At 37.3% G+C, this 27,025-nt stretch overlaps 1 protein-coding gene across 3 annotated transcripts in view; it reads right to left on the reverse strand.

Moving 5' to 3' along the window:
• LOC128030994 (cyclic AMP-responsive element-binding protein 5) overlaps window positions 1–27,025 on the reverse strand; it is a 62,729-nt gene that overhangs the window by 21,213 nt on the left and 14,491 nt on the right. For all 3 annotated transcript variants that reach the window (XM_052619139.1, XM_052619140.1, XM_052619138.1), the window contains exons 5-7: window positions 26,672–26,814; window positions 10,764–10,890; window positions 9,364–9,474 (exon numbers count right to left, since the gene is read on the reverse strand). In XM_052619139.1, coding sequence (XP_052475099.1) covers window positions 9,364–9,474; window positions 10,764–10,890; window positions 26,672–26,814 — 381 coding nt within the window. The remainder of the gene's footprint in view (window positions 1–9,363; window positions 9,475–10,763; window positions 10,891–26,671; window positions 26,815–27,025) is intronic.

Consider the following 27,025-nt stretch of genomic DNA (forward strand, 5'->3'; position numbering starts at 1 on the left):
TTTTTAGTAAAATTCAAAAACAATTACAAAGAAATCAAAATAAATGCTACTACTTGATTTATAATAGAAAGACTGAAGAAGTATGTGCATGTAAAAAGTAATGTAATAATATTTTTAATATTAATTTGAAAAAAAATTATTCAATTAATGTGGAATTTACATGAAATAGTGTCCAAAAAACAAACAAAAAAATAAATAATATTTTTTTTTGGGGGGGGGGGGGGTTACACCACATTTGTTTCAAGAAATAATAATAAAATATCATACCAAATTACTTTTTTAAGGTTTTCTTTTCATTATCATATCAGGACAGTTTACATCTTTGACATTTATGACTAATATAAAATATAAAAATGTATTTTAATTCATAAATTATACACACACCACAGCAGAGGTGTATTCAAGTCATTTTGTGTATGAATCAATCACATTGTTAATGTATTTTTTTATTAATTAAAGGATTCAGATAAAAAAAGCATCACCTAATTACAATAAAAAAAATGAAATTGTATCATTATAAAATAGTGTCTATCCCAGAACAATTTCAGCTTATTAAAAAAAAAAAGGTACTTTGCTTCAAGTATCCCTACATCTGAATACTTTAGCGATCAGTTCTGATCCTCTGTGGATGAATGAGGGTGCGATTACATAAGCCTGAATCTCCAGTGTTCACATCACTATGTATCCCTTGGTGAAATGTTTCTTTAAGAAAGGTTCCCTTTTTTTCCACTGCTCAAGTGAAAAAAACGAGTACATTTAGAGCATGCCAAGGATTATGTCATCTGAGCGGCGTGTGCCAGCGCAAGGGCCCCGAGAAACAGAGCAGGAACATATAGTGTTGTTTATCTCATAAAAAAGGCTCAGCATCTAGTGACAAATTTATCATCCTTAGTAACAATGTAAACAACGGATAATTACCCCCTCACAAAACAAAAAAACACAGATTGTTTTTAACTGTCACTGGCATGAATAATGAGACAACATTCCAAGCAGAAGTCGTAGATTTTCAGTTCCTGGTCAAAAGAACTTGTGTGGAGTAGCTATCAGCAAATACCCTTATAAAAATATTAAACACATTTTACTGATCTTTGCATCATTCTTTCTTTTTTACTTTATTTTTCTTTATGAAACTAGAGTCAAATCACTTTAATTTCTTTTCTTTTTTTCTTTTAATATTTTTTTTCATGCACAGAATGGCTTTAAAAAAAATAAAATAATTCATTTGGTGAAATTTATTCCTGAAACAAGTGGGAAAAGTCTGACAAAATGAAATTATATTCAATACTGTAAACACATCTTAATATTTAGTAAATATTAGTTGCTAGGAAACTCTTGTTTGTTTACTGTGTTGAGACGTGCATGCTGCGTTTGGTCTCGTACTCTATCGCATACCTTGTCTGTTAGACCTTTGTTGTGATAAACAGTAAACTGTATTCAGCTGAATTCAATTTCCGCTTTGTCCGAAGGGTATAAAAAAGCTTAGTATGCCACGGCAGCGGTCGCGGCAGCCCTCCTCGTGTGAAGAACGAAAATTGTAAAGACCATTGACTCTACCGGGCAGGGACACCAGCAAGGGATATAAGTATCGTTTTGATTAATCCTTTTTCATACTACTTGTTTCACTTTTGTTTTTATAACCAATTCTTACTATGTGTTTCCAGATTCCTAATTTCACTACCACTCGCAAACCACACATCACACACTGTAGGCAGCGACAACCTGCACACTTTGCCTATGTCTGCTAATACACTACGTTCTTTTTCTATTAGTCTCTGGAATTGCCAGTAAACAAAGCCGATTTCATTACTTCTATTATTAGTCATTCAAAGCTAAATCTCATGGCCCTGACAGAGACCTGGATCAAACCAGAGGACACTGCTACACCTGCCGCACTCTCCAATAATTTACAATTTTCCCACTCTCCTCGTTTGACTGGAAGAGGTGGAGGTACAGGTCTTCTTATATCTTATGATTGCGAATTTAATCCTTTACCATTATTTTGTTTCATTCACTCCTCTCTTCCTTCTCTGCTAATGTCTCCACTGCTAAAAGGACATACATGGCCGTAGCCAGGGTTTGAAAATTAGTGAGGTCCAGGGGGTTTCTAATAACCCCCTTATTAGAGAATTGTGCTATAATTACCCCTATAAATACAACTAATTATATACACTAACACTTGAAAAGAAACATTTTTTAAAAAGTTAATTTTTAATTCATACCCTATTTATTGGATCAAAGTTTGTTTGGGGTGGATAATTTTATCAGTTGTTTATTATTCATGCAACCAGTGTTGGGGTAGTTACTTAAAAAATTTTATTAGTTACTAGTATCTAGTTAAATTGTAATGAGATTACTTTACTAGTTACTGCATTTGAAAAGTAACTTCACTACTTATTACTTTACTTTACTTTTTTAAACAGGTGTTTTGATATCTCTGTATTTCTGAAGGAAGACTTGCATGTTATATGCCTGATAAAGCAGCGTTTGTGAGCTCAGCGCTGCTTTGTTTCCAGCTGTTATTGGGGAAACCGCTATTTCTCGCACTTTAAAGCATCTCTGCACTATAGTGTTAGACAGCGTTTTGATAGCATTGATAATGTTTTTGACAAGTATTATAAGTTTTTTTTCCCTTACCGAATGTCACAGCTTGTCAGTAATACCCTGTCCCTGGACTTTTTTTAGACCATCTTTGATCGTCGCCTCTAGTGGCCGGGAAGATAAAATGTGTTATACATATTTCGACAGGATCGACCCAGGTTCGAATCCGCCTTTTGGGCAAGTTTTTTCTCCCTTTATAAAAAAAATATATATATTTTAAAAATAAACAAAAATTATTTTTTATATTTTGGAAATAAGATAATATAAAGCTATCACTGTCCCTAAACTTCAACTTCCTACTTTATTAACTTTCTAAAGAGTCAAATTTAGTGGAAAATCAAGTCAAAAAAACGCTTACAATAGCTTGATCTGGCAACAACAAGGCTGCGTCTCACGCTCTCGCTCACAACACTCTGAAGACTCGTTCACTTCGGAAGCGTCTTGCAGCGATCATTTTCATACCATGGATGCTAAACATTCTGAATTATACATGCAGACATTCATATGAGGAGTTTAGCAGCAAATTAGTCAATCAGAGGTCAAAATTTACAGCGGTCCGGACCTCATCCTCATAGCTGGCTACAGCTATGAGGACATACTATCATAATAAAATTAACAATTCGTCTAACTCTCACGTGCTTGTTAAAATGTTTTCTTCACTCCTTTGTCCTCCTCCTCCCACTCCTGTATCAAGTCTAATAGCTGACGACAATCTGTCAAGCACATCTTACCAGCAAGCATACACTCATTCAATTCAATTCAGTTCAATTCAATTCAATTCAAGTTTATTTGTATAGCGCTTTTTACAATACAAATCATTACAAAGCAACTTTATAGAAATTACTTTTCTGCAAGTGCATATGACAGGGTTTTTCAGAAAAATGAATACAAGACCTAGTCAGCCAGACGATGAACATTATTAACAGCAATTATTATATGATGCAATCACACTTGTAGCAATATTTGTTAGTTTCACAAATTGCATTCACTTCCTTCTCTTCACTCTCTGAGGCAGAAGTCTCTAAACTCATCCTTTCTATATATCCTACTACTTGTCCGTTTGATCCTATTCCATCTCATCTCTTTCAAGCCGTTTCTCTTGCAGTTGTATCTGCACTCACTCACATCATTAACATATCTCTCCACACTGGTGTTTTCCCCTCAACATTTAAACAGACTTGTATAACTCCACTACTTAAGAAACCCAACCTCAACCCATCTCTTTTAGAGAACTACAGACCAGTTTCTCTTCTTCCTTTCATTGCAAAAACACTTATACGAGTTTTGTTCAACCAAGTCTCTGCCTTTCTCACACAGAACAACCTCCTTGACAGCAACCAATCTGGCTTCAGAAGTGGACATTCAACTGAGACTGCCTTGCTCTCAGTTGTTGAAGCCCTAAAACTGGCAAGAGCAGATTCCAAATCATCTATACTTATATTGCTTGATCTGTAAACAACTTTTGACACGGTTTTTTTGACACCACCAGATTCTCCTGTCAACCCTACTGACAAAGGGGATCTCAGGAACCGTACGCCATAGATTTGAGTCTTACCAATCAGATAGGTCCTTCGAAGTATCTTGGAGAGGTGAGGTGTCCAAGTCGCAACATTTAATTACTGGGGTGCCTCAGGGCTCAGTTCTTGGACCAATTCTCTTCTCTGTCTACATGGCATCACTAGGTTCTGTCATTCAGAAACATGGCTTTTCATATCACTGCTATGCTGATGACACGCAGCTCTACCTCTCACTCCATCTTGATGATCCGACGACCTTCAACTCAACCTTGCCGAGACAGAACTGCTTGTGGTTCCAGCAAACCCATCGTTTCATCACAATTTCACCATCCAGTTAGGCATGTCAACCATAACTACATAACATACCATAACCATAACAGCCAGAAACCTTGGAGTTATGATTGATGATCAGCCGACTTTTTCAGACCACATTACTAAAACTGTCCGGTCCTGCAGATTTGCTTTATTCAACATCAAGAAGATCAGGCCCTTTCTTTCGGAACATGCTGCACAACTCCTTGTTCAAGCTCTTGTTCTGTCCAGGCTGGACTATTGGAAAGCTCTCTTGGCAGGTTTTCAAGCCAGTTCTATCAAACCTTTACAATTAATCCAGAATGTGGCAGCAAAATTAATTTTTAATGAGCCGAAAAGAATGCAAGTCACACCTCTGTTTATCAGATTGCACTGGCTACCAATAGCTGCTCGCATAACATTCAAGGCATTGATGTTTGCCTACAAAACCATTATTGGCTCTGCACCCCTTTACCTAAATTCATTATTTCAGAATTATAATATGTTTTAATTTTTCTATGTTTTAATTAGCTTTTCAGGACAATTTAACTTTAAATATGCACATATTAAAATTTTAATGCACATTCCTGGCATTTTTTTTCTCTTTGTTAATTAAAAAAAGGAAAGGAAAAATGTAAAGATAAACTAGCTTTAATAATGATTTACAAAAAAAAGATTTAAAAATACACGCATAACAATGGTTTTTATTTTACATTATATTTACTAAAATAAATAAATTATTTGAAAATTAGTCACATGAAAACAATAATTTCAATTTACATAAAAGTCATGCTTCCAAAAAAAATAAATAATAATAATTAAATGGTAAAAAAAAAAAAAAAAACTCACTCCTTGAAGAACTTTCCTTTACATTAGATTTCACTTAGGCCATTGGATAAGGATAACTACTAGGTTTTTGTCTCTATCCTGTTATACAATTGTAATTTTTCACATTTCAATCGAGTCATGCATTTTTTTCTCATACTGTTTCACATGCAAATATTACATTTCAAAACTTGGAATTCACTGGAATTAAGTGTCTCAAACCTGTTATTTACAATGGAATGGGCGTGTATTTTCAGGTATGTATTACGTTTCAAGAAAAAAACACTGATTTAGAAAAGGATATTCTAATTTTCTGTGTCTCACAGGACTCTTTATGACATTAGTTTATAGCTCTAAGCAAATGATCTTAACATGCAAATGATTCAAAGGAAGCTGTATGCTGTATACAGTGTATAACTGCCAAAAACTCATAGGGACTTTTCTCTCAAAAGTCTGCACACGCCAAAACAGTGGTGGAACTGAAAGTGGATCCACACTGAGTTTGACAGGGTTCAGCTGGCACATACACAGGCCCTTTCTTCTCTCTGATAAGAGCGTTTGTGCTTCCTTTTCAACAGACATGAGAACTTTCATGTATCAAAACATGGTATGTGAAGGAAAAACAAAATGACTGAGCACAGAGCGCATGTGCTGTTTGGTTATGAGAGATAAATAGCATGTTGTTGAGCATATGTCTATGAAAATATATCATAAGAGTAGAGTAAAAGTGAAAAATGAATATACACTATACTGCAATTCACTCCCACTCAAACAACAGAGCAACTACATCTGCCCAGCACATTAAACAACTGGATATATGAAACCTATAATCAGTGACTTCATTAATAATAAATATTCTGCTGCTCGCCCCAAGAGTGTAACAGCCACAAACACAAGAGTCTGCTCATCCACATCTGGTCTGAGATAAAATGACACCTTAACCACAGAGTATGAAGACAGCACAGCACTCAGACTGTAGGTGTGTGTGTGTGTGTGTGTGTATGTGTGTGTATGTGTGTGTGTGACGATCTGACAGCGGTCCCGTGGGAACCAAAGCACTTTTAGCAGGTTTTTTTTTCACCGGAGACCCCCTAGCCCACCACAAAATCAATTTGGCTTTATCGAAAAAAGAGCACAAAGAGCACAGACACATACGCACACACACACATGCACACTCATCCACCGTCCAACATACTATCTCCTCACACACTCTCTTGCTTTCTTTCTCACATACTCAGACTTCCACTTTCCTCCGTCTCTCGCTTTCTTCATGTTCTCTAGTTCGACCCTCTCGCTCTCGCTCTCTCTCGTGGCTGAGGGTTGGGTATGAGGTTACGGTTGGGGAAATATTTCCCATTTGAAATAAGTCAACATCTCTGTATAATGAGATTAGGGTTGGATCTCCACATTGGGGTCATAGTGGTCGTGCCGGGCCATGTGGGGGACACATGGCTCCGATCACCCCAGAACAGGTCACCTGATAGCAACGGTTACCATTATCCCAGCCGGATAAGCACAGATGCCAAAGTAGTTAAAACTAAACAAAAAATCAACTGTAAAAAAGCTAAATCTTGCACTCAATTTTTTTGGTGTATGTTATATAGTAAAACAACAAAATCTAAAGCGAAGCAAAATTATGTAAACTATTTAGACTTGGTTTCAGATATCTATTTTTATTTTGTCATTTAATAAGACCTTACGTACTGCTTTTCATGTTAAAGCGTCAGGTTTTAGACTAGAATTATTTTATGATAATTACTTATTTTTATATGCATTAAAATAACACAATAATTATTGTTTAATAATTTATTTATTTTTTAAATTAGATTCTTAATTTTAATTGTAAAAAAATTGTGGAGTGAATGTTGGAACACTAAATGTTGGCAGCATTCTTTCAATTGCTTTAGGATTTAATTTAAAGTACATGTGAACTGCATTTATACACACATCCACATATATATATATATATATATATATATATATATATATATACACAGTATATGCATTCTTACAGATAATTAAATTATCCAGCATATGTATACTATGTTTAATTCTTCCTATAAGATTGTTTTAATGACTCTTGAAAGCTTAAAACAAAAGGTTTCATGTGTCAGAGCAAAAGAAAAAAAAAGGAATTTATAATTCAATTACAATCAGGGCCGAGAGCGAAGCAGAGAGGGGGGATGTGCCTGGAGTCTAGCCAGAGGACAGATAAGACTGCACATTAAAGTAATATTATGCTCCCCCTGCCCGTTACCATAGCAACAAAATGAAAGGATTAAAAAATACACATGGAGATCAATCTCCAGTGGAGAGAGAGATAAGTGCTCTTCGAATGCTCTTTCCACCGTCAGAATCATCACTCATGCTTTGACATACAGACACTCGCTCTCTCTCTTTCTGTCTTTTATCTAGTATTGTTTTCAGTCTCCTCCTTTCTCCTAATGTCTGCGGTTCCCATTTTCTCAGAGCAAACTAATTAACTCCCTCCAGAGTCCAATTCCAAATCCACAAATACCGGATTGTTACATGGTATAATTAGTGGATTTTAATCTAATTACCAAATCTGTCTTCCTGATCCTCTTGCCACCGCTATGAAGCTCGACTAAAACGTGTGAGCAGCCACATACTTTAATGGGATCTATGATAACTGTACAAATCCAGGCAGATGGATGTAACAGTCACACACATTCTGTCATCAGTTACCCATCCTTATGTGCTTCCAAACCTGTAGGATTTTCATGTATGGAACAAACAAATTACTAGATGTTATTTCCATACATGAGGATGGGCTTCAACGGTGATAAAATTATATAGTTTTTTAATCATTGACGTGTCTTTGAAATGTCATTTTGGGTCATTTTCAGCAAATAACATTTTACATTTTAGACTTTTCAAAACACAAATCATTGTTTGCACTTGACTTCATGCAACTTGATTGAACACATTGGTTTTGCACACTGTAAATAATGATAACTGTTTTAATATTAAAGGACTGTAAAAATGGTCATTGGTAAATTATGTAATTCATAAAAAAGTGTAAAAGATCTAATTTGACATTTCCTGTAATTTTATAATAAAATACTGATAAATGCAGTTATCTCATAATTTACAGGGAAAAACGTTAAATTAAAATTCCCAGAATTCCCATTCCCTGTGTGACAAATGAAACTGAACGTTTTTTCTTTCAAAATATTACAAATTTTCTTTTTCTTTTGTTTTGATTTGTTATCACTTATGTACATGTATGATTATAATCTATATTTTCATATATTTTCATTACATAAAACTTAAAAGGCCTTTGCAACCACAGCCTCCGTTTTTTTTATTTTTTTTTTTACATAAATGTAACATATTTTAATTTTTATTTTTTATTGCAGTTTATAAGTTAAAAAAGCAACTTTTTGACATAGTTTGAGTCCTCCTCATCATTACTTGCACTTTATGGAAAAAGCAGCCAGAACATTCTGTAAAGATCTCCTTTTGCATAAATGTAAGTGAATAATGACAGAATATTCACAATGGTGCAGTATTTTCGACTCTTTGATTTTTTTAGAAGTCAAATCCACTGACAGCTTGTGTGTGGCGTAAGTTTAGTACATTCTTGTAGCTGCTAGAGAAATATAAATCAGTTTGTCATCGGTACATATTGATGAAATGCATAAAAAACATATTCCTTTTCTTTCCATTCCTACAGAAAACTACTGGACCCTCCTTCCCGATTTCTCCAGCAGTCAGTTTCTTTCTCTTTCTCTGAGAGCTCTGACTGGCTGCTTTGTTTCTGATGAGATCACCACCATGCTGAACTAGTGCTAACAAGCAGCAGAGGCACAAGTGTATGTTCAGGGCATCGAGATATACATCAGACAAGCTGGCATACATCACAGTATAAAAGAGAAAGACGTGAGTGTGTGTGTGTCTGTGTGTGTGCATATACATTTGAGTGACAGAAAGAAATACATGTAGAAATACAAGCTTATACATGCACGTGTTGTGTATCTTATATGGGTGACTAGTTCTGTAACAATCACTGTAGATAAAAATGAACTCAATTCATACAAGGCAGGCAAAAATGGAAAATATGTAAGTGTGTGTGTGTGTGTGTGTGTGTGTGTGTGTGTGACTGACTCACCAGCTTTGCCTCTGAGTGCATGGATGGGACATGAGGGGAGGAGCATGAGCCGCTGTGGGCGGGGCCTTGCATGCCCATCATATTAGACCCCATAGACATTTGCCTCTCCATCTGTACCCACAAATGTGAATATATTACTTCAGTATCACAGTAACACATCAGTGCTTGAAACAACTTTAATAAAAAAGACAAAAATGAGTATAAATGTGAATGCATGTTCCAAATATTTGGCAACAATATTACGGAAAAACGTTACTAGAATTAGTTAAAGCTTACTTCTCTGGCTAATGAAATGATCAAATCTGGTCTTGAGGCAAAAATATAACCATTTCATATTTAATGTTTTCATAACAATATAATTTTAGGGTATTAGGGTATTAGCTTTACTTTAGAGAAAAGTTTGCATGTGTGTGTGTGTGTGGGTGGGTGGCTGTTGTGTGTGTGTGGCTGTGTGTGGCTGTTTTGTGTGGCTGTTGTGTGTCTACACATATTCCGCAACTCTGTGGGAAAAACTAGCAGCAGTCAAAGACAAGCTAAGAAAAGAAGCTGAATACTGCAGAAGTGTGAAGCTTTAAATAAGTCTATCAACAAGACCACAGACTCAACCAAAGCTCAGTTCTGTGAGAAAGACTGAATATCTTAATTTAGAATGTCTCAACTAAAGGTGACCGAAAGGCTCAAATTGAGGTTTTAGATTTTGGCGCTCATACAAAGAGTGTTCTGGTGATTTACGCTCGGTTTAAGGTGAGAGAAAACTCTAACATGCTACTTTCAACGAGTGTGTGTGTGTGGAGACTGGGAGTCCTGTTACTAAAAACCCAAGACCTCCAAGATCTCCCTTCGACCCCTCTTTCCAAACCCCTGATGACCTATCGTAGGCTGAAAGCGCAGCAGTCCGCTGTAATTATTGAAGGAATATTTGGAATAAAAATATCACCCCACCCGGCACCCCTTTCCTGGGATGTCAATCGAGATCGAAAAAAAAAAACGTCCTAGTTTAATTCAATCATCTGCTTTTAGCTCAATAGCCAACATGGCCTGGCTCATATTACAATGTGTCATGTCATTAGAACCCTGATATGGGCAGCTCCCTCAAACACACACACACACACTCTCACACACATACACTTTCCTCAGCCTGATTTCAGGTTCCTATTGACAAAAATGAAATAGAATTAAAAGAGACTGAGCATTGCTAGAAAATACCACCTCTGCCGATGCACCACTGAAAGAGGCATTAATATAAAGCAGACTGCTGAGAAAAGCATGAGAATGTCTATTAAAGATTAGCTTGTGTGAGTATTAATGCATGATAGTTGCAGCACCTGGAGGCACCAGGAAACCATGAGTGGGATGTGTAAATGCATTGTGTGTGTTTGTGGGTTTATTTATGATCTCACAGGCATCAGAACAGCAGACGATCCTTGCATAGTCGGGTCAGGCAACGTGCCAGGCATGGAGGCCGGCAGCGGCTGTCGCTGTCTGTTCCTCAGGTGCAACAACGAGGAAAGGGAACCAGGCACTGGTCTAAGAAAGAGAAGCAAAAGAGAAAGAAACACGAAGGAAACGTGAGACGAAACTGGTTTTTCATCAGAAGAAACTTCAGAAGAAAAATGACAAGAAAAAACATTTAGTAGGAAATTGTCCCATATAGAATTCAGTTCTCGTTTTTGATTTGTCACAGTTCCCAATAATTTTCAGTGCCTCATTCGGTCTTAACTTAAAGGTATAGTTCATAGAAAAATTACAAACCTGTTAGCATTTACTCCTTTAGTTTGTAGGATGTATTTATAGGATGTCCATATCAGATATTTATTTATGTGATATTTTAGACACATATTGACCTTAAAACATAGTTATGAGGGCCTGTAGGTTTTCAATATTCTCATGTGATCTCATGATCCTAACAACAGAATTTACATTTTTGGGTGAACTATCCCTTTAAGATAGTCAGGCATGCGCAGCAATGCAGAATGGCTTTCCCAGCAAGAGACATTGTGCTGGAAGCACTCAATGGAGGTTTACTGGCTCTTGCCTCAAGGCTAATCAAACCCTGCATTCTTCAATGAAAGCATGGGTGTGGATGAATACAAAAAAGATGCAGAGCTGAATTGGACATATTAGATTGTTACAAATCTCTCTCATAGTCTGCAAACTCACGAGAGAGTTAAATAGCATAATACAATCTATAAAACGTTTTCTCATAGAGGTAATGCACTAAACAGAGCCTCAGGTGTGGCTCGCAATATGTCATTCCGAACACACAGCTTCCTCTCTGGGTTGGTACGAAGCTGCCAGCACTACACTTTCCGTGACCGCATCGATATTTAGGGAGAATGTGTTTATTATAGCACTCACTAGCTTCCCCGTTATACCAGCTATAGATTTGGACCTCCACACAGTATGGAGACACGCAGTTTGTCTGAATAACCTTTAGCCTCAGATGAAAAGCATTATTTCAGTCTGATTGGAGAGCTGACGGACAGCTGAAAGGGAAAGGAGGGGGTCCCCACCTGAACAAATAGCTGTATTTATCTGGCCTAAATAGCAGCATTTACACGGCATGATTACTGTGTATGTATACACACACACGTGCACATACGGTCATTAACATTCTGACATATTGTCATTTGTGTCGAACACTCCAATCCATCACATGCTTAACAAACACATCTCAGAAACACACACATATATACACCCTGTTGTGATTTGCCTTATTTTTTAATGGAACACCCCAATATAAAACTCACATTTTCTTTATCGTGGGAAGAAATCTTATTTGTGTTTGCATATATTCAGGTATGCAGGGTCAAGATATCATACTTGATACTTGAAATATTGCATGCAAAATTCTTGTCAGATAATGACTTAATAATAACAGAAAACCCGCACTCTTTAACCGCCACTAAATACCGAAACTGCATTCAAAATCACATTCCCTCACAACAGACATTTTAATTCAAGTACTTACTTCACGATTTTTAAAAAGTGAATTCTATTTAAGCATAAATGTGTGTAGTATGAATGTAATCCAGACATACTATATTCACCATGTTGTCATTTTGTCACGTTTCGTCTCTTCACTAACATCCACAACTATTTTCTCCCATGGTCTTGTGGACCAATTGGACACACACTTTAATTTCTTGGTCAAATTAGCAGGTAATTCAGATACTATTTGCATACTGTTTTATGAATATAAACTTGGACACACTACACTTTTCACATACTGTTTTTCTACTTTATATTAGGGAAGTGCTGTATGCATATTCAGAGGCAACCTGAGCTCGTCTCCTTTTGTTTTCTAGTGTATAATAAGGGAATTTTTAGATGGTAAAAAAGGATTTACATTATTGTGGTGGAGAATATCCACAGAACAGCTCTGAACAACCATTCAGCCAAAATAGTGTGAAGACAAAAAAATAGCATTGGCCTGAAAGAAAAAGAGAGTGGGAAACAGAGAGCGGGGCACCTCTCTACGGGCCAGTCCAGCTGCACATTAAAACTCAGCGAACAGGAAACGCTCCTAATTAAGAGCTCAACCTGGCCAACGGGAAGAAAGACGCTTTAGACGCTGTACAGGGTCCCTGTCAAACTCGCTCACCTGCTACTCGGCAAGAGTGTATGGTGTAGTGTATATTATATATTAAGGACAGGCTGTCATTTCAGAGGGGATAATAAGACCTCCAGAGGGTGAGCGGTGGGCATATGTTCACACTAAAACACACACACACAGTGCAGTCCTGACCCTCTCCTCTCACATTACACACACTGTCTCCCTGTTCCAACATGACATCACTCCTCCTTTTCTATTCCTTGCTTTCTTTTCTGTATTTCTCTCTCTCGATTTCAGCCAGATCCACCACTATCACTCCCTCTCTGAGTTAACAGACACCGAACCCAACATCACTGACCTTCCTAGAGAGCCTCAAGTCTTAGAGAGATCAAGATGTCACTCTAAACTGTCCTTGCATATAGGGTTATTGCATCACAGTGTAAACTACAGTCTGATTGTGACCTAATCAAGCATTTACAGACAATACATAATGCATTCTAGTAGAGAGTATAGTTTAAATCATTGTGAAATTGCCACATACAGTTTAATGCAGCCCTTTATGCAAGAATGGTTTGGAGAATGATTTACTCAGAAACGCACTCACAAGGAATGGCCCTTAAAGAGAATCTAAAATAAACATTCTTGAAGAATTGAAGAAAAAAAAAAGCACCTATGTGAGTGGAAAGTTCTTTAGGTTATCTATTGACAATGCGCAAATTAAGAACACAGACACAGCCAAATAATTTCTATAATTACCAGCGCAATCTACCAAGAGGAGCACAAATTAGCAACTCTTGCAGACATGCAAGCACAAAATGGATATTAAATAATGGCATAAATACCAGTACATTTACTTATTGCATTACATGACTGTTAGTAAATCTCACTTTTAGAAGCATTGTAGAAATGTAAAACATTTTAGTGCTATATTTACTGCGTTATAGAATATAAACTGCATAGAAATCTGAAAATGCTTTACACAGACACATAATCAACAAATTCTAAGGCAATCTAAAAGAAACTTCAAAAAAATAGTTTCTGCTAGTGACATTTCAGTCTTTAAGATTTTAGAAAATCGAATGAAAATCGAAGTACAACACTAGATTGATTTTTAGTATGCTCTAAGTTTGTGGATTTTAGATGATGACATTCAAAGCATTCTAGAATCCAATTCAAAAGACAATGTTCGAAAACTATAAATTCGAAAAGATTCTGAATAGTGATATTCAGTGCTATTCTAGAAAATATTGAACATTTAGTAGATTCTCGATTCAGGATAGTGATATACAATGAATTCTTGAACACAATCTATTACTGAAAATTTAATATTCTACACATAATCAAGCTTTTACTTATGCAATCCATTTTTCATTAGGCTTTGTATGGCAGCCCTAATAGTCATAATATTTCATCATGGGTATAGAAAACAATCATATCACATTCTAGAATACAATGCAAGAAGTCAACCCTTAACAAAAATCAAAAAAATTCTAGACAGTGATATTCAATGCATTCTATACCTACTCAAGAAAGAAAAATGTAAATGTAAAAAGTCTTTATTCTGGATATTGATATATATTCTCCATTCTGGGACGCGACTAACAATGCATTCTTGAACACAATCTAGAAGGGAATTCCAAGCATTTCAGAAAATGTTCAGATTCTACACACAATTCAAGCCTTTTCATAAGCAATACATGTTGCATGCAGCCTTTGTAGGGCTGTCCTAAACACATATAAACATAATATTTCATAATCTTATTGAGTAAGAGACATTTTAAAGTTGTTTAAATGATGATATAAGCACATACATTCATCTCTACATACCCAACTGAAGTCACTTCAGTGTAAGAGGATTAACTACCACTTCAGTGAGAGAGAGAGAGAGAGTGAGAGAAAGAGAGAGAGAGAGAGAGAGAGAGAGCCAGGCACAGTCAGCCCACTGACTCATATCCTTCCCTTCTGACTTCACTCCAGCAATGATGTAATGCTCTTGGCTTCTTGCACAAATCCCCCCCCCCCATCTATCTCTCTTTTTAGGTCTACACTCTCTCACAATCTCTCTCGCTCTCTCTAAATACCATGTTCTATCTTTCTCTCTCTGTTACTCATTGCACCACACTAACTTGAGCAGACACTGTAGCAGCGATGGTGCAAAAATGTTCTCTTTTTTTCTTTTCTTTTTTCTACATTCGCTGTGTGAATGTAACCAAAACAGCCCGGGGCACGGTTCCAGCCGCTGGGAGACGGTGGTGCGGTCTCCATGGCAATGGGCCTAAACAGCGGGAGAAACAGAGAGCGGTCAAACAGCTTGCAGCTGCCTGGCGCTCCGAGTAAACACGGCACAGGACCTGCCCCTGATTTACCACTTTAATCACACTCAGAGAGGGAGAGCGAGAGAGCGGGCTTGCCACGGGCCCAAGGACTGCAGAGTGGGTAGAATCATATGAATCTGATCAAATAAATCAAGCTGAGATGGGAGCCTGTGTCTCATTAAAGACCGTTGGGGATGGGGCGGTGAAAAAGCACTGTTAGGAGGAGGGACTTCGTTGACAGGCGACATTGACTTAAGTCCCATGTAAATTCGAGGCCTGTCAATGAGAACAACAACAAGAGACTTATCCTGGAATACCTCAGGGCAAGCAAGCATGGCACAGCTCACCACAAAGCCCCAATTATGCACGGATACATCTCTCATCACTGCCGGCTGAGAGAGAAAAAGTGTGTGAGGAAGAAAGAGAGAGAGACAGACAAACAGAGTGAGTGGTTCGGCTCACCACCAGCCAGTTGTTTCTTCCCGTGACGGAAACTATGCTGAATTCTCTCCAGCATGACTGACCGAGGGAGGTTTCAGGCTCCGCCCCCACCTGTCTGTCAAATTCATCACACTAAGAGCAGCATGATTTGAAACCTTCTCATGGATAATCGATTATGCTTTTAGCCATGGAAATGCAAACGACATGTAATAGCATTTCAAACAAAACATCGCATATCAAGCGCAAGGTTGGGGGTTTGATTCCCTGGGAACACAAGATAGCCTGAATGCACTGTAAGTCGCTTTGGATAAAAGCGTCTGCTAAATGCAAAAATTTAATTTAATTCTAATTTAATATTATAATGCATTGGAGTGGACACTACCGTAGTTGTCTTTAGCTTTGGTGTGAGCAGGCCTTCAAATAGACACTGCTTATTTTCTCATGACAGGATTTTAGTCTTACGCCCCTGATATACTTCAAGCAATACTGAAGAACAAATGGGTGTGATGTCATTTCGAATCAAATCTGGCCAAAGTTTGGTTGGAGTTTGTTTCGATGGTTTGAAACAGCTCGCCAGGACAAACTTTCCAGAAAACATTCCGCACCCAGAGAGTTTGCAAACACAAACTTCAAACCTCTTGAGTGAAGAACAAAAAAGAACTCTGCCGTGTATATATTGGGGCATTTATTGTAAATGAATCAGGCATACTGTATAATTAAAAAAGAAAATAACACCACAAGAGAAAACTTAACAAGATCCCACCAAATCCCAATGGATAAGATCCATAAATCAGTTTTTTCCGAATATCTTTGGAAAAAAATTGGGAAAATGTCACATTCTGGATATAAAACAGGTCACAAATGCTGTTTTGTATTGACTACAAAGATTGTGAAACCAAACAATCTGCAATTTTTACCTTGAACTCCTTCACATTGTTCAAATAAAATCATATCATGAAAACGTCTTTTTGGAAATTTGCATCACGGTAATACCACGGTATTCTTTTAAGTACAATGTAAGTATGGTATGTATGGTAAATGAATATGATCATTTTACAATGCTATGATATACACCAAAAGCACCATCTCATTCCATCATGAACATCCTTTCATATTCTTAATCTAGGACCCCTATCTTCAAACTACCCCTGATCCCTCTCTTCCTCTGTCCAGCAGTTCCTGTCTTCCTGTTGTCTGCTCCAGGGGTTTCTCTCTCTCTCTCTCTCTCTCTCTCTCTCTCTATGTGTGTGTTTCTGCATGTGTCTGTGTGGTGGACGGGGATGACACAGTGGTGCTGGAATGAGAGGAGCAGGGCCTGGGCGTTCCTCTCCAAACGCACTATTAAACCCTACGCCGTACACAATGAGCTCACTCTAATTCAGCTCAGATGTACATCCTACCCGCCTGTCTTCTCTTTCTTTCTGTCCTCTAAAATTCTTTCGCTTTCTGACATGCACAAGACATCCTGCGCATCCAGAAGATGCCACCCTAAACGGAAAGATCTCCTCAGGGTGGATGACTATAAGTCTTGGCTTTCTCTGCGCATGGTGTAATTAGCTAAAACATCAACCACAGTTTAGTTTTTTCCATCAGAGGGGGGGGTCACAAAGTTTAAATCCCAGCAATGGGGCTCTGCGTTTCTGATCAATGTGATTGAAAGCGGTCTATGAAGAAATCGATGATGTCTGGGTTCTGGCCCACAGGAGGAGCCGGTTGAGGGGGTTTGGGGGGAAGGATTTGGGAGGGCTCTCCTGTGCAGCCTCGTACAAAAACAACACTGCACCCTGCCTCGGCTAGGGTGAATCTGTCCCAAAGTGTCAAGTTTTGACAGGTTTGAGGCATAAAACTGTGTAGTATGGGAGCATTCTGATACTTCAGAGTCCTAAGACAACAATAATTGAGTTTTCTTTCTTGCCTTTTATAAGACAAAAACAAAAGTTATCATGAGATGAGGTTTAAAATCAGACCTACAGTCATATTGTGAGATATGAATTATCACTGTGAGATTTAAGGTTCCAATTATGATAAATAAATGGCCCAGTTAGAGTAAATGCAGTCTTACTCTAAGATAATTGCAAGATATAGTCATATGCAAAGTATATAATATTTTTTATGATTAACTGTACATCAAATTGTGAGACATAGTCACAATTATAAGGCAACTGTGAGATTAAATGTAAAATCGGCTTCTATTGTGAGACAAAGTCTGACTATATGATATAAAGTAAAAATGACAAGAAATACATTTACATTTCAAAATATAAAAAGTCACATATTTTTACAGAGTACCAAAAATATAAATTTTTGATTGATTTTAGATTCATATAAAATTGTAAGATATAGTCACATGAATAAGTTAATTATGAGAAAGTTTAAAGTCAGACATGATTGTGACAATGTCTCCCCGAGTTGCAGTTGAGAACTATACAGTATGGTTGCAACTGTAACAAATTACAGGAAATTAAATCATTCGAAATATATAAAATCACATTGTGAAATAGATCATCACTGTTACAAGAAATAAATTCATGATTGCAAACTTATAATTTCACAATTGCAAAAGTAAACGTTGCATGCAAAGTACAAAGTGGGATATTAGTTATGATTCAATTGTGAGCTATAGTTACAATACAGAGAAAAAAAGACTACAGATATAAAGTCACAATACAAGAGATAAAGGCACAATGAATAGAAAAAGATGCAATAAGCATATCAAATGAGTAGAATGTCAGGATACTTACAGTATTCATCTATAAGAAAACAATAGTGTGATGACACACTGAACCTGTTCCGTGTGAAGTGGGTCAAAGGGCAATGCTAACATGGCATGTTCGTGGATGTATTTGTACTACATGCCTGTATACCTACAGAACATACTTCAGTAGCTGAGAATTCACTAGGTGCTCTGAATGCAGTAACAGTCTCTGGTTGAGGCAGGTTACCATCACTGAGTCACTGCATCTCCTGCTGCTGTGTAGAAGTGCACAGGTTCCTTCTCAGCCACCAAAATACCTCACAATCTTCCTGTTATTCATGGGTGTGAAAATATGTTTAGAGGTGTGAAAACACACAAGCACGCAAATTGCAGGCACAGCAGAAAAGTGAGCAGTTCAGGTTTGCTTCCACTTTCAACTGGCATCAAATTTGCAGTGGAGCTACCAGAACATCCTGCAGCCACACTGAGGTTTTCACAATTCTTTTAATAGTCCAATGCATAAAATAAGCCAGCATTATTCATTTTACAAACGGCAATACATTATGACATTTCATATTTAATATATTTTAATTATTGTTATTAATTATTATATACATATATATTTAGATATTACACACATACAAAATAATTTGCTTTATTTTGATCATGCATGAGAGGAACTAACCTTTTGAAGTTAGGAAACTCTGATGGAGCAAAATAGAATTCATACGCTCTTCCTTATGTCAAAACGGGGATTTTTTGTCTGATTCTTTAGTAATAGAAAAGGAAGTGCGCTGTACAACGCAGTTATTTATTTTTGTTTTATGAAGTTATTCAGAATGCTAACTGTTAGCGTGCAATTTGCTCCTTTAGTTTTGCTTTGTGTTCATTTATTTTTAAATGGGCTGGGAAAACAAGAATTCTTTTGATTTATGAAGATAAAAATCTTAATTAGCTTCATTCGCTAACTGTTAGCATGCTTCTTTTGTTTGGCTTGGCCATCCAGTATCTATTATATTGTCTGTCGCAAGAGAGTTTCAACTAAAATTGTCAGTGTCCATCACCACAGCTGCAGAAGAAAAGACCTATTGTTGCTGAACTCCCATATATCCATCTCTTCTTCAGTACAGCTACCATTCAAACCCTAGTTACATTTAGTGTTCACTGTTACCAGTAATGTTCTCCAACCCCTGGACTTTCTTATCACTCAGTCAAAGAGGCTGAGCCCCCTCACAATGTTTTATCTCAAGCCGAATGACTATGTCTAACATATTTAACACTGACACGACTCAGGAACAGATGTTAGTGTTTCACATGCAGCGAGCATTCAGATCATTTGGACCCTTTGAATAGCCATGACATTCAGATTCCCTGCGCTCCGTCTTTCCATTTTTCTTTTCCTGTTAGTCCAGAAGGGTCTTTTAACTGTTTTTTGTCAAAATGCCTCTCTGATGGTCTCCATCCCACCTCCTACCTCTGTAGGGACTCTATTCCCTCATGAAAAGACCAGGTTCATGCTGGTTAGTGCTGGTTTGATGCTTGTCTACCTTGTGAACCATCATACTGTAGCCATGTAAAATTCAATGAGACAATGGGGTTCAAACCTACAGCTGCAACATTCTTCAAAATATATTTGTGTTCCACAGAAGAAAATTGGAAGACATTAGGTTGATTATAAGATCCCTACGGTATATTAGCATCCTGTGCAAGGAGCTAGCATCCAAAGCTCAACATATGACAGCGTTTTTAGCCGGGCGAGTGCGCATAAAGGGGGAAAAGCAGAGGAACGCTTGCAGAATCACAGGAAAAGTTGGGGGTTGAGGGTCCTTGGGTTTCCAGGCTGTGGGCCCCCCGCCTGAGCCCTGCTAAGCAGGCAGACTTGAGGAAAGCCAATCTTAATTGATTCCAAGCCTCCCAATCTCTTCAGTAAACATGGCGGAGCAATGAAAATGAGTTGTTATCCTAATTCAATGGACCCTATGTAACTCTGTCAGTCTTCACATCCAAAAAAAAAAACCCAGAAAGCAGATGGACCCTGGATTAAGCTTAATGCAGTCATTCATGATCACTGTACAGTTAATTACATTTGTAGAGAGAGGAGTTTTATTTTATTTTATTTCATTTTTTTATTGCTACATGTTGTATCTGGAAATAAGTACTGCAAATTATTTTATCGAAGTGTGTGTGTGTGTGTGTTTGTGTGTGTGTGTAAATATTGCCTATTCTATTTCTGATCATTTAACCAGATTTCTCTCAAAAACAGGAACAATACATTCTTAGTAAGCAGACAAGCCGAGTACTCACCACAGAAATCCCCCAACAACGAAACATACAGTAGGTGAGTGGATTGTGTACTAGATGAACATACAATACAATAGCCCCTGAATAGTGAGTCTTCTCAGATGAAACAGTGTCATATATATATGTATATTTATATATATATAGCTGATGTTCACCATAGAAAATAGTAACAATCCAGCTACTCTGATGCAAGCTTTCCATCCGATACACCACATTTATATGTCAAATTGATGATTCACCTAGCCTGGTAATACCAGACTCTGTTACTTCACTTTGCTTCGTAGACAGAGTCTGGAATGGCATAATAGAGAAATGTTTTCTCTCTCGCTAGGGGGCGCTTGTCTGAAGTTTAAAATCATTGATTACCCGTAAGCAAATCAGATACGTTTAGTTATGACGTATGTTATGCGCCTGTACAGCCACATTGAAGCACAGACATCATGCATCGAACTCAAATCTATGATTGAACTTCCACTGTAAACCTGTTCTTAAACACTCTTCTTGTTCTGGCTTCAGTTTGAAAAAGAGTTGAATGTTCTCCATAAGAGAGCGAATTGCATCCCGTGTCTCGTTTCCAATTTCCGCGGTCGTTTCGGTTTTCGATTTCTCTAACCTACAATTTAAAACTCGGTGCTTAGCATCTACGTCACGGCTCTGTGCCCGCCCTCTGCTCATTGATTGGCCCGGCTGTTTTCAGACCGGTGGCAAACAGAAAGCTCTGACGCTGTATCAGACTGAGTACAGAAGCGAAATGAAATTGAGCGGAAGTAGGAAGTCTGACGTAGTCAGGCTATGATTCACCCCCCTTTTCTAGGAATAGTATAATATGTAGACATTAACATTTCACAACAGCCAAGTATTTCTAAATCATGCACGTCAAAACTGCATCATTCAGGATTTTTAGTTAAATAATGACCAATAATTTCCTCCTATTAAATTCGGATAAGATAGTTATCCGAGATATTCCTTATTGGACCAAAAAACAGTACACAGAATCTAGTAGACTACAGTTTGCAACTAGATGGATGTACTGTTACTTCCTCTACAGTCAGAAATCTGCGTGTTATATTAAACAGCAACTTATCTTTTGAAAACAATATTTCCCATGTTACAAAAACAGCATTTTTCCATCTTAGAAACATTGCCAAGCTACGAAATATGTTATCTGTTTCTGATGCAGAAAAGCTAGTTCATGCATTCATGACCTCTAGACTGGACTATTGTAATGCACTTCTAGGTGGTTGTCCTGCTTCATCAATAAACAAGCTACAGGTAGTCCAAAATGCAGCAGCTAGAGTCCTTACCAGGTCAAGAAAATATGATCATAGTACCCCAATTTTACAGTCTCTGCACTAGCTACCTATTCGGTTTCAAATTATTACTACTCATCTATAAGGCCCTAAATGGTTTAGCTTCTGTGTACCTAACTAGCCTTCTACCACGCTACAACCCATCACGCACCCTAAGGTCACAAAACGCTGGACTTTTGGTAGTTCCTAAGATAGCAAAGTCCACTAAAGGAGGTAGAGCTTTTTGCATTTGGCTCCCAAACTCTGGAATAGCCTCCCTGATACTGTTCAGGGTTCAGACACACTCTCTCTGTTTAAATCTAGATTAAAAACGCATCTCTTTCGCCAAGCATTTGAATAATGCATCTCATAACTTGTGACTGCAGTTGTATCTGATCAAATGCGCATTCTTATTCATTAGCTTGGGTTAAAATAATTAATTTTACTTGGTTGGAACAGCAGCTACGCTTATTATGTCTCTATTTGTTTCTCTGTTTTGCAGAGTAACTGGATTTACACAAGCTTCAGTCTGGATCCAGAACACCCGAGAAGAGATGATGCTGACACCAGAGGACCTCAGATGATGCTAACCCTGAAACATACAGAACTTACAAATATTGCTACTTACTATACAATTACATTATAATTGCTGTTAATAATGTTCATCGTCTGGTTGACTATGTCTTGTATAAACTTTTTTTTTTTAATTCCTGACTTTGGGGAAGTCGTGGCCTAGTGGTTAGAGAGTTTAACTCCTAACCCTAGGGTTGTGGGTTCGAATCTTGGGCCGGCAATAACACGACTTATGTGCCCTTGAGCAAGGCATCGAACCCACAACTGCTCCCCGGGTGCCGCAGCATTAATGGCTGCCCTCTGTGTGTGTGTGTGTGTGTGTGTTTGTGTGCACTTTGGATGGGTTAAATGCAGAGCACAAAATCTGAGTATGGGTCACCATACTTGGCTGAATGTCACATCACTTAAATATAGTAGAAACTTAATTTTCTGTAAATTTACTTTGCAATGATTTGTATCGTAAAAAGCGCTATACAAATAAACGAATTGAATTGAATTGAATTGAATAATGGTATGATTCTTCAGTTCAGAGCAGCAGGAAGAGAAGATTAAACTTTTGTGGACAGAGGCACTAACTGGCCTCGATGGCTTCCTGCAGGAAGTGGAGTTTCTGTGTTAAGGGGAATGAAAGGCTATTTTTTTCCCGCTGAGATGGACATTTCCAAACACACTGATACACACTTCCATAGGCTGACCCCTGACCTCCACAGTGCCTATAACAAAACAACCACCCTCACACTTATGGAGTCCTAGAGAGTTGCAGTTTCAATAGACATAAACAAAGATATAAAACCAACCAGGAAGATTTACAGAAAAATCATATTTCAGGATATTAATGCAAACCGTGATGCAAAAATGCAAAAAGGAAAAAAGTAACAGTGTCATTCAAATTGTCACTACTTTAATGCTTTATGTACTTTAAATTTTTTTTTTTTTTTTTTTTTTTTACCAAAAGCAGTAAAAAGGTTATTATTGTTAATTAAAAAAAAAATGTTAATAACTTGAAATAGAATAAAATATGAAAAATATATATTTTATTTTATCGAATTTCCAAGACAACATTTCTCATTTGTTTAGTTTACCAAAATATCTAAAATGAATAAATAAACTAAGAATTAATAAAATTGTATAAAAATGTAAACTTAAATATATAAACATTAGAAAACACCAAAAGCACATCCAAAATCACTAAAACATTAACTAAAATATAAATGAGAACAGAAAATAAAAAATAAAAAAATCTATTTCAAAATATCAACAAAAACTGTAACAAATAACACTTATATCACAATAATAAATATTTACTCATTTAATTTATTCATTTGCATTAGAAAGACAAAACAAGAAAACAAAACCTAAAACATATATATATACAATTTTGTATAAATATAATTTTGTATTTCTTTGTTTGATTTTGGTCTAAAATGTGACCTATACAAGTTCTTGACAAGTTTCATGATATTGACCAATTACTGTAAGACTAACACAGCTTCTCTCAATAAAATATACAATTTCCATAAAAGACAGAGGACTTTATAATATCTGAGCTGCATGAGTGTCCATCCATAATGAGTGCTATAAATGGTTTCTTCACAGCTTTAGCACATGCACACTCATGTTCCAACACAAAAACATTGCATATGCTCTGCATGAATTTATATTCACTTCCCATTCACAGCAGCATTCAGCATTACTGCCCCTGACCCCGCAGAAACCCATCTAACAAAGCGCTCATACAGTAAGTATGATGTGCAGATGGTATGCAAACGAAAAACTTTTTCCTTTTTCACAAGTTTTATGTGGTTTTGCAATAAAAAAAATCAGTGCATTTTTCAAAACTTCTTTACAGATTTACTGTACAACTTTTTTTTGATCATTTAACAATCTTTGAGTGTCTACCAATGACAAGAAAAGTTAATGCAGCAAAGAAAGAAGAACTAACCAGTCTCTCCCTGTCTCTTATCCTCTCTCTTTCTTCGACTGTAATTCCATCTCTTTCTCAGAACAAATACACTGTCAGACCATCAGTCAACTTGACTGACAGACCTTCCATCCAATATTCACAAGCTGTCCAATCTGGGCACCACCGCCCTATCCTTTCTTACCATTGGCACGGAGATATGTAGTATTCCTTCAAATGCCTCACAAAAATCATCAAACATATACACAAGCATTAAATAAAGAGTGTGTTATTGATTGTGGACTGCTTTTAGATATAAGCTCCTCCATACTTTAAGCAACTTATACCCATATATCAACTTGCTACAAGACAGTTTCATTATGAAACATCTTGTTTTGGAAAATCTGTAATTATGCATAACAAATCTGTGATTTTGGTGTCAGCTGTAGACCTGACCCTCTAATCTTCATCCTAAACCTCCACCACTGCCGAAAATGATACCGTCCTCTCCCAACGGCCCATCACGTGTTTGAAAAGTGTGTTTCAGGTGGTGATTATACCGCAGACGGGGCACATTCTGACGCAACAAAAAGACAGCGAGAGAAAGACTGTTGGAGAAAAAAGAAAGACGGGTCAGCAGTGGGATGTGTTTGCGCAAGAGGGGCGTCATCCCAAAAAGCTGATATCCCCACCAGAGCTGCACCACTGATTTCATCACTGTGGGACACACCCAAGCTGGCTACACGACACACACAGAGAACTTTAAGAGTCACTGCAGGGACAACTGGAACGATTCACAAACACACACACACACACATACACACACACCAAAAGCATGGAACAGCCACAGAGTGTTACAATCTTCCCAGGAATGTGAGAATGTGCCCTTTCAAGGACACTTTGCTCATTTCTAAGAACTGTTTCAGCATTAAATAATGATTTGCCAATCAAATGCAGAATCCTTCATCTCCTTTAATGTTTTTTAAGAGGTGTTTCTATCATGTAGTCAGCAATGTGCCTTTTTTATTGGGTAAAAGTGTGTGAAAGTGTCTATGAAAGATAAGCGTATATGAAACTTCGAATGTGTGAAATGCAAAACCTCAAAGAAGGTGTATCTTCACTTTGACACCCATCTAGTCTCCTAGTCTAACCTTGCTTCAAAAATTCTAGTTTGGAATATTCGGGTGACTACATGAGGACAGAATTTGTAATTTTGGATGACTATTTTATGTCCCTTCACATACTCAACATGAATGGAACAGCTCACCAAAAAATACAAATCAACTCTGAAAATTGAAGATGTAGATTAGTTTGTTTCTCCATAGGAATAGATTTGGAGTAATTAAGCATTGCAATTCATCACTTACAAATGGATCCTCTGCAGTGAATGGGTGTCATCAGAATGAGAGTGTAAACAGCTGATAATAACATCACAATAATCCACAAGTAATAGACAAGCACGTTTGTAATAAACACATGAATCATTAAACCTTTTTTAACTTCAAACTGTTGCTTGCAGCTAAACTATGAGATCTATATCCTTAATATTGCTTTCTTCATTGAAAAAGTTGTGTATCCTAATCAGGAGGGAAAAAAATCAAGTAGTTTCTTGAAAACCAGAGTTCAATTCTAAACACCAGATGATGGACTTTTTCACTGGAGAAAGTTTTTTTTTTTTTTGGATTATGGACTCATATCTTGGCTATAAACTATGGTTTCAAGTTTTCATTTCAAGCACCTTTTTACTTCACAAGATGGTAACTGATGGACTGGAGCTATGTGGATTCCTTGTGATGTTTTTACCAGCTGTTTGGAATCTAATTCTGACGGCACCCATTCACTGTAGATGATCCATTAATAAGCAAGTGATGTAGTGCTTAATTTATCCAAATCTGTTCAGATCAAGGAACTCATCTACATCTTGGATGGCCTGAGGGTGAGTACATTTTCAGCTAATTTTCATTTTTGCATGAACTGTTTCTTTAAGGTACTGCAATAAAAACGCCAATCTGAATTTAAGAATCCAGCTGTTGTTCACTGTTGCCCACGTGATAGGACAGAACTTAGACTCAAACACAGTCTTTTGAAGAACATAATCACTACTTCTCCACCTTGTGCAGTCGGCTGCTGTAGGCTGATAGGAGAAATGCAAACAGCGGCATGGACTTTGGACTAATATCAAACACTAGACGTATTGAACGTTGTACCAGAGACACACACATGAGAGGCACAACTTACCCAATCTGTCTGTTGGTGGAAGGGGCTTGAGTGATGACAGAACTGGACTGGGGCGAGGGCAGGGCCTGCTGGATCACTATGCTGCTGTCATGGTTGGCCATTCTTGAGTGGCTCTGCTGGTGCTGCCCATGAAGAGCGATATTCTGTTCAGAAACAAACAGAAGGATGAGGACATGTAATGAACACAGGGGACAAATATAAACTGTTAATCTACTGTGACATAACTACACTAGAAAATAAAACTCCCTACAAGTCAACCCTAAACTACAGTACTAGGTGCAGGCATATTGGCAAAATTCGTCAAAATTTTGTAGGCAAAAAAGATCCACTGTCTATTATTAGTAAGGTAAATAT

This window comes from Carassius gibelio, chromosome A16 (assembly GCF_023724105.1).
Source record: "Carassius gibelio isolate Cgi1373 ecotype wild population from Czech Republic chromosome A16, carGib1.2-hapl.c, whole genome shotgun sequence".
Taxonomy (NCBI): Eukaryota; Metazoa; Chordata; class Actinopteri; order Cypriniformes; family Cyprinidae; genus Carassius; species Carassius gibelio.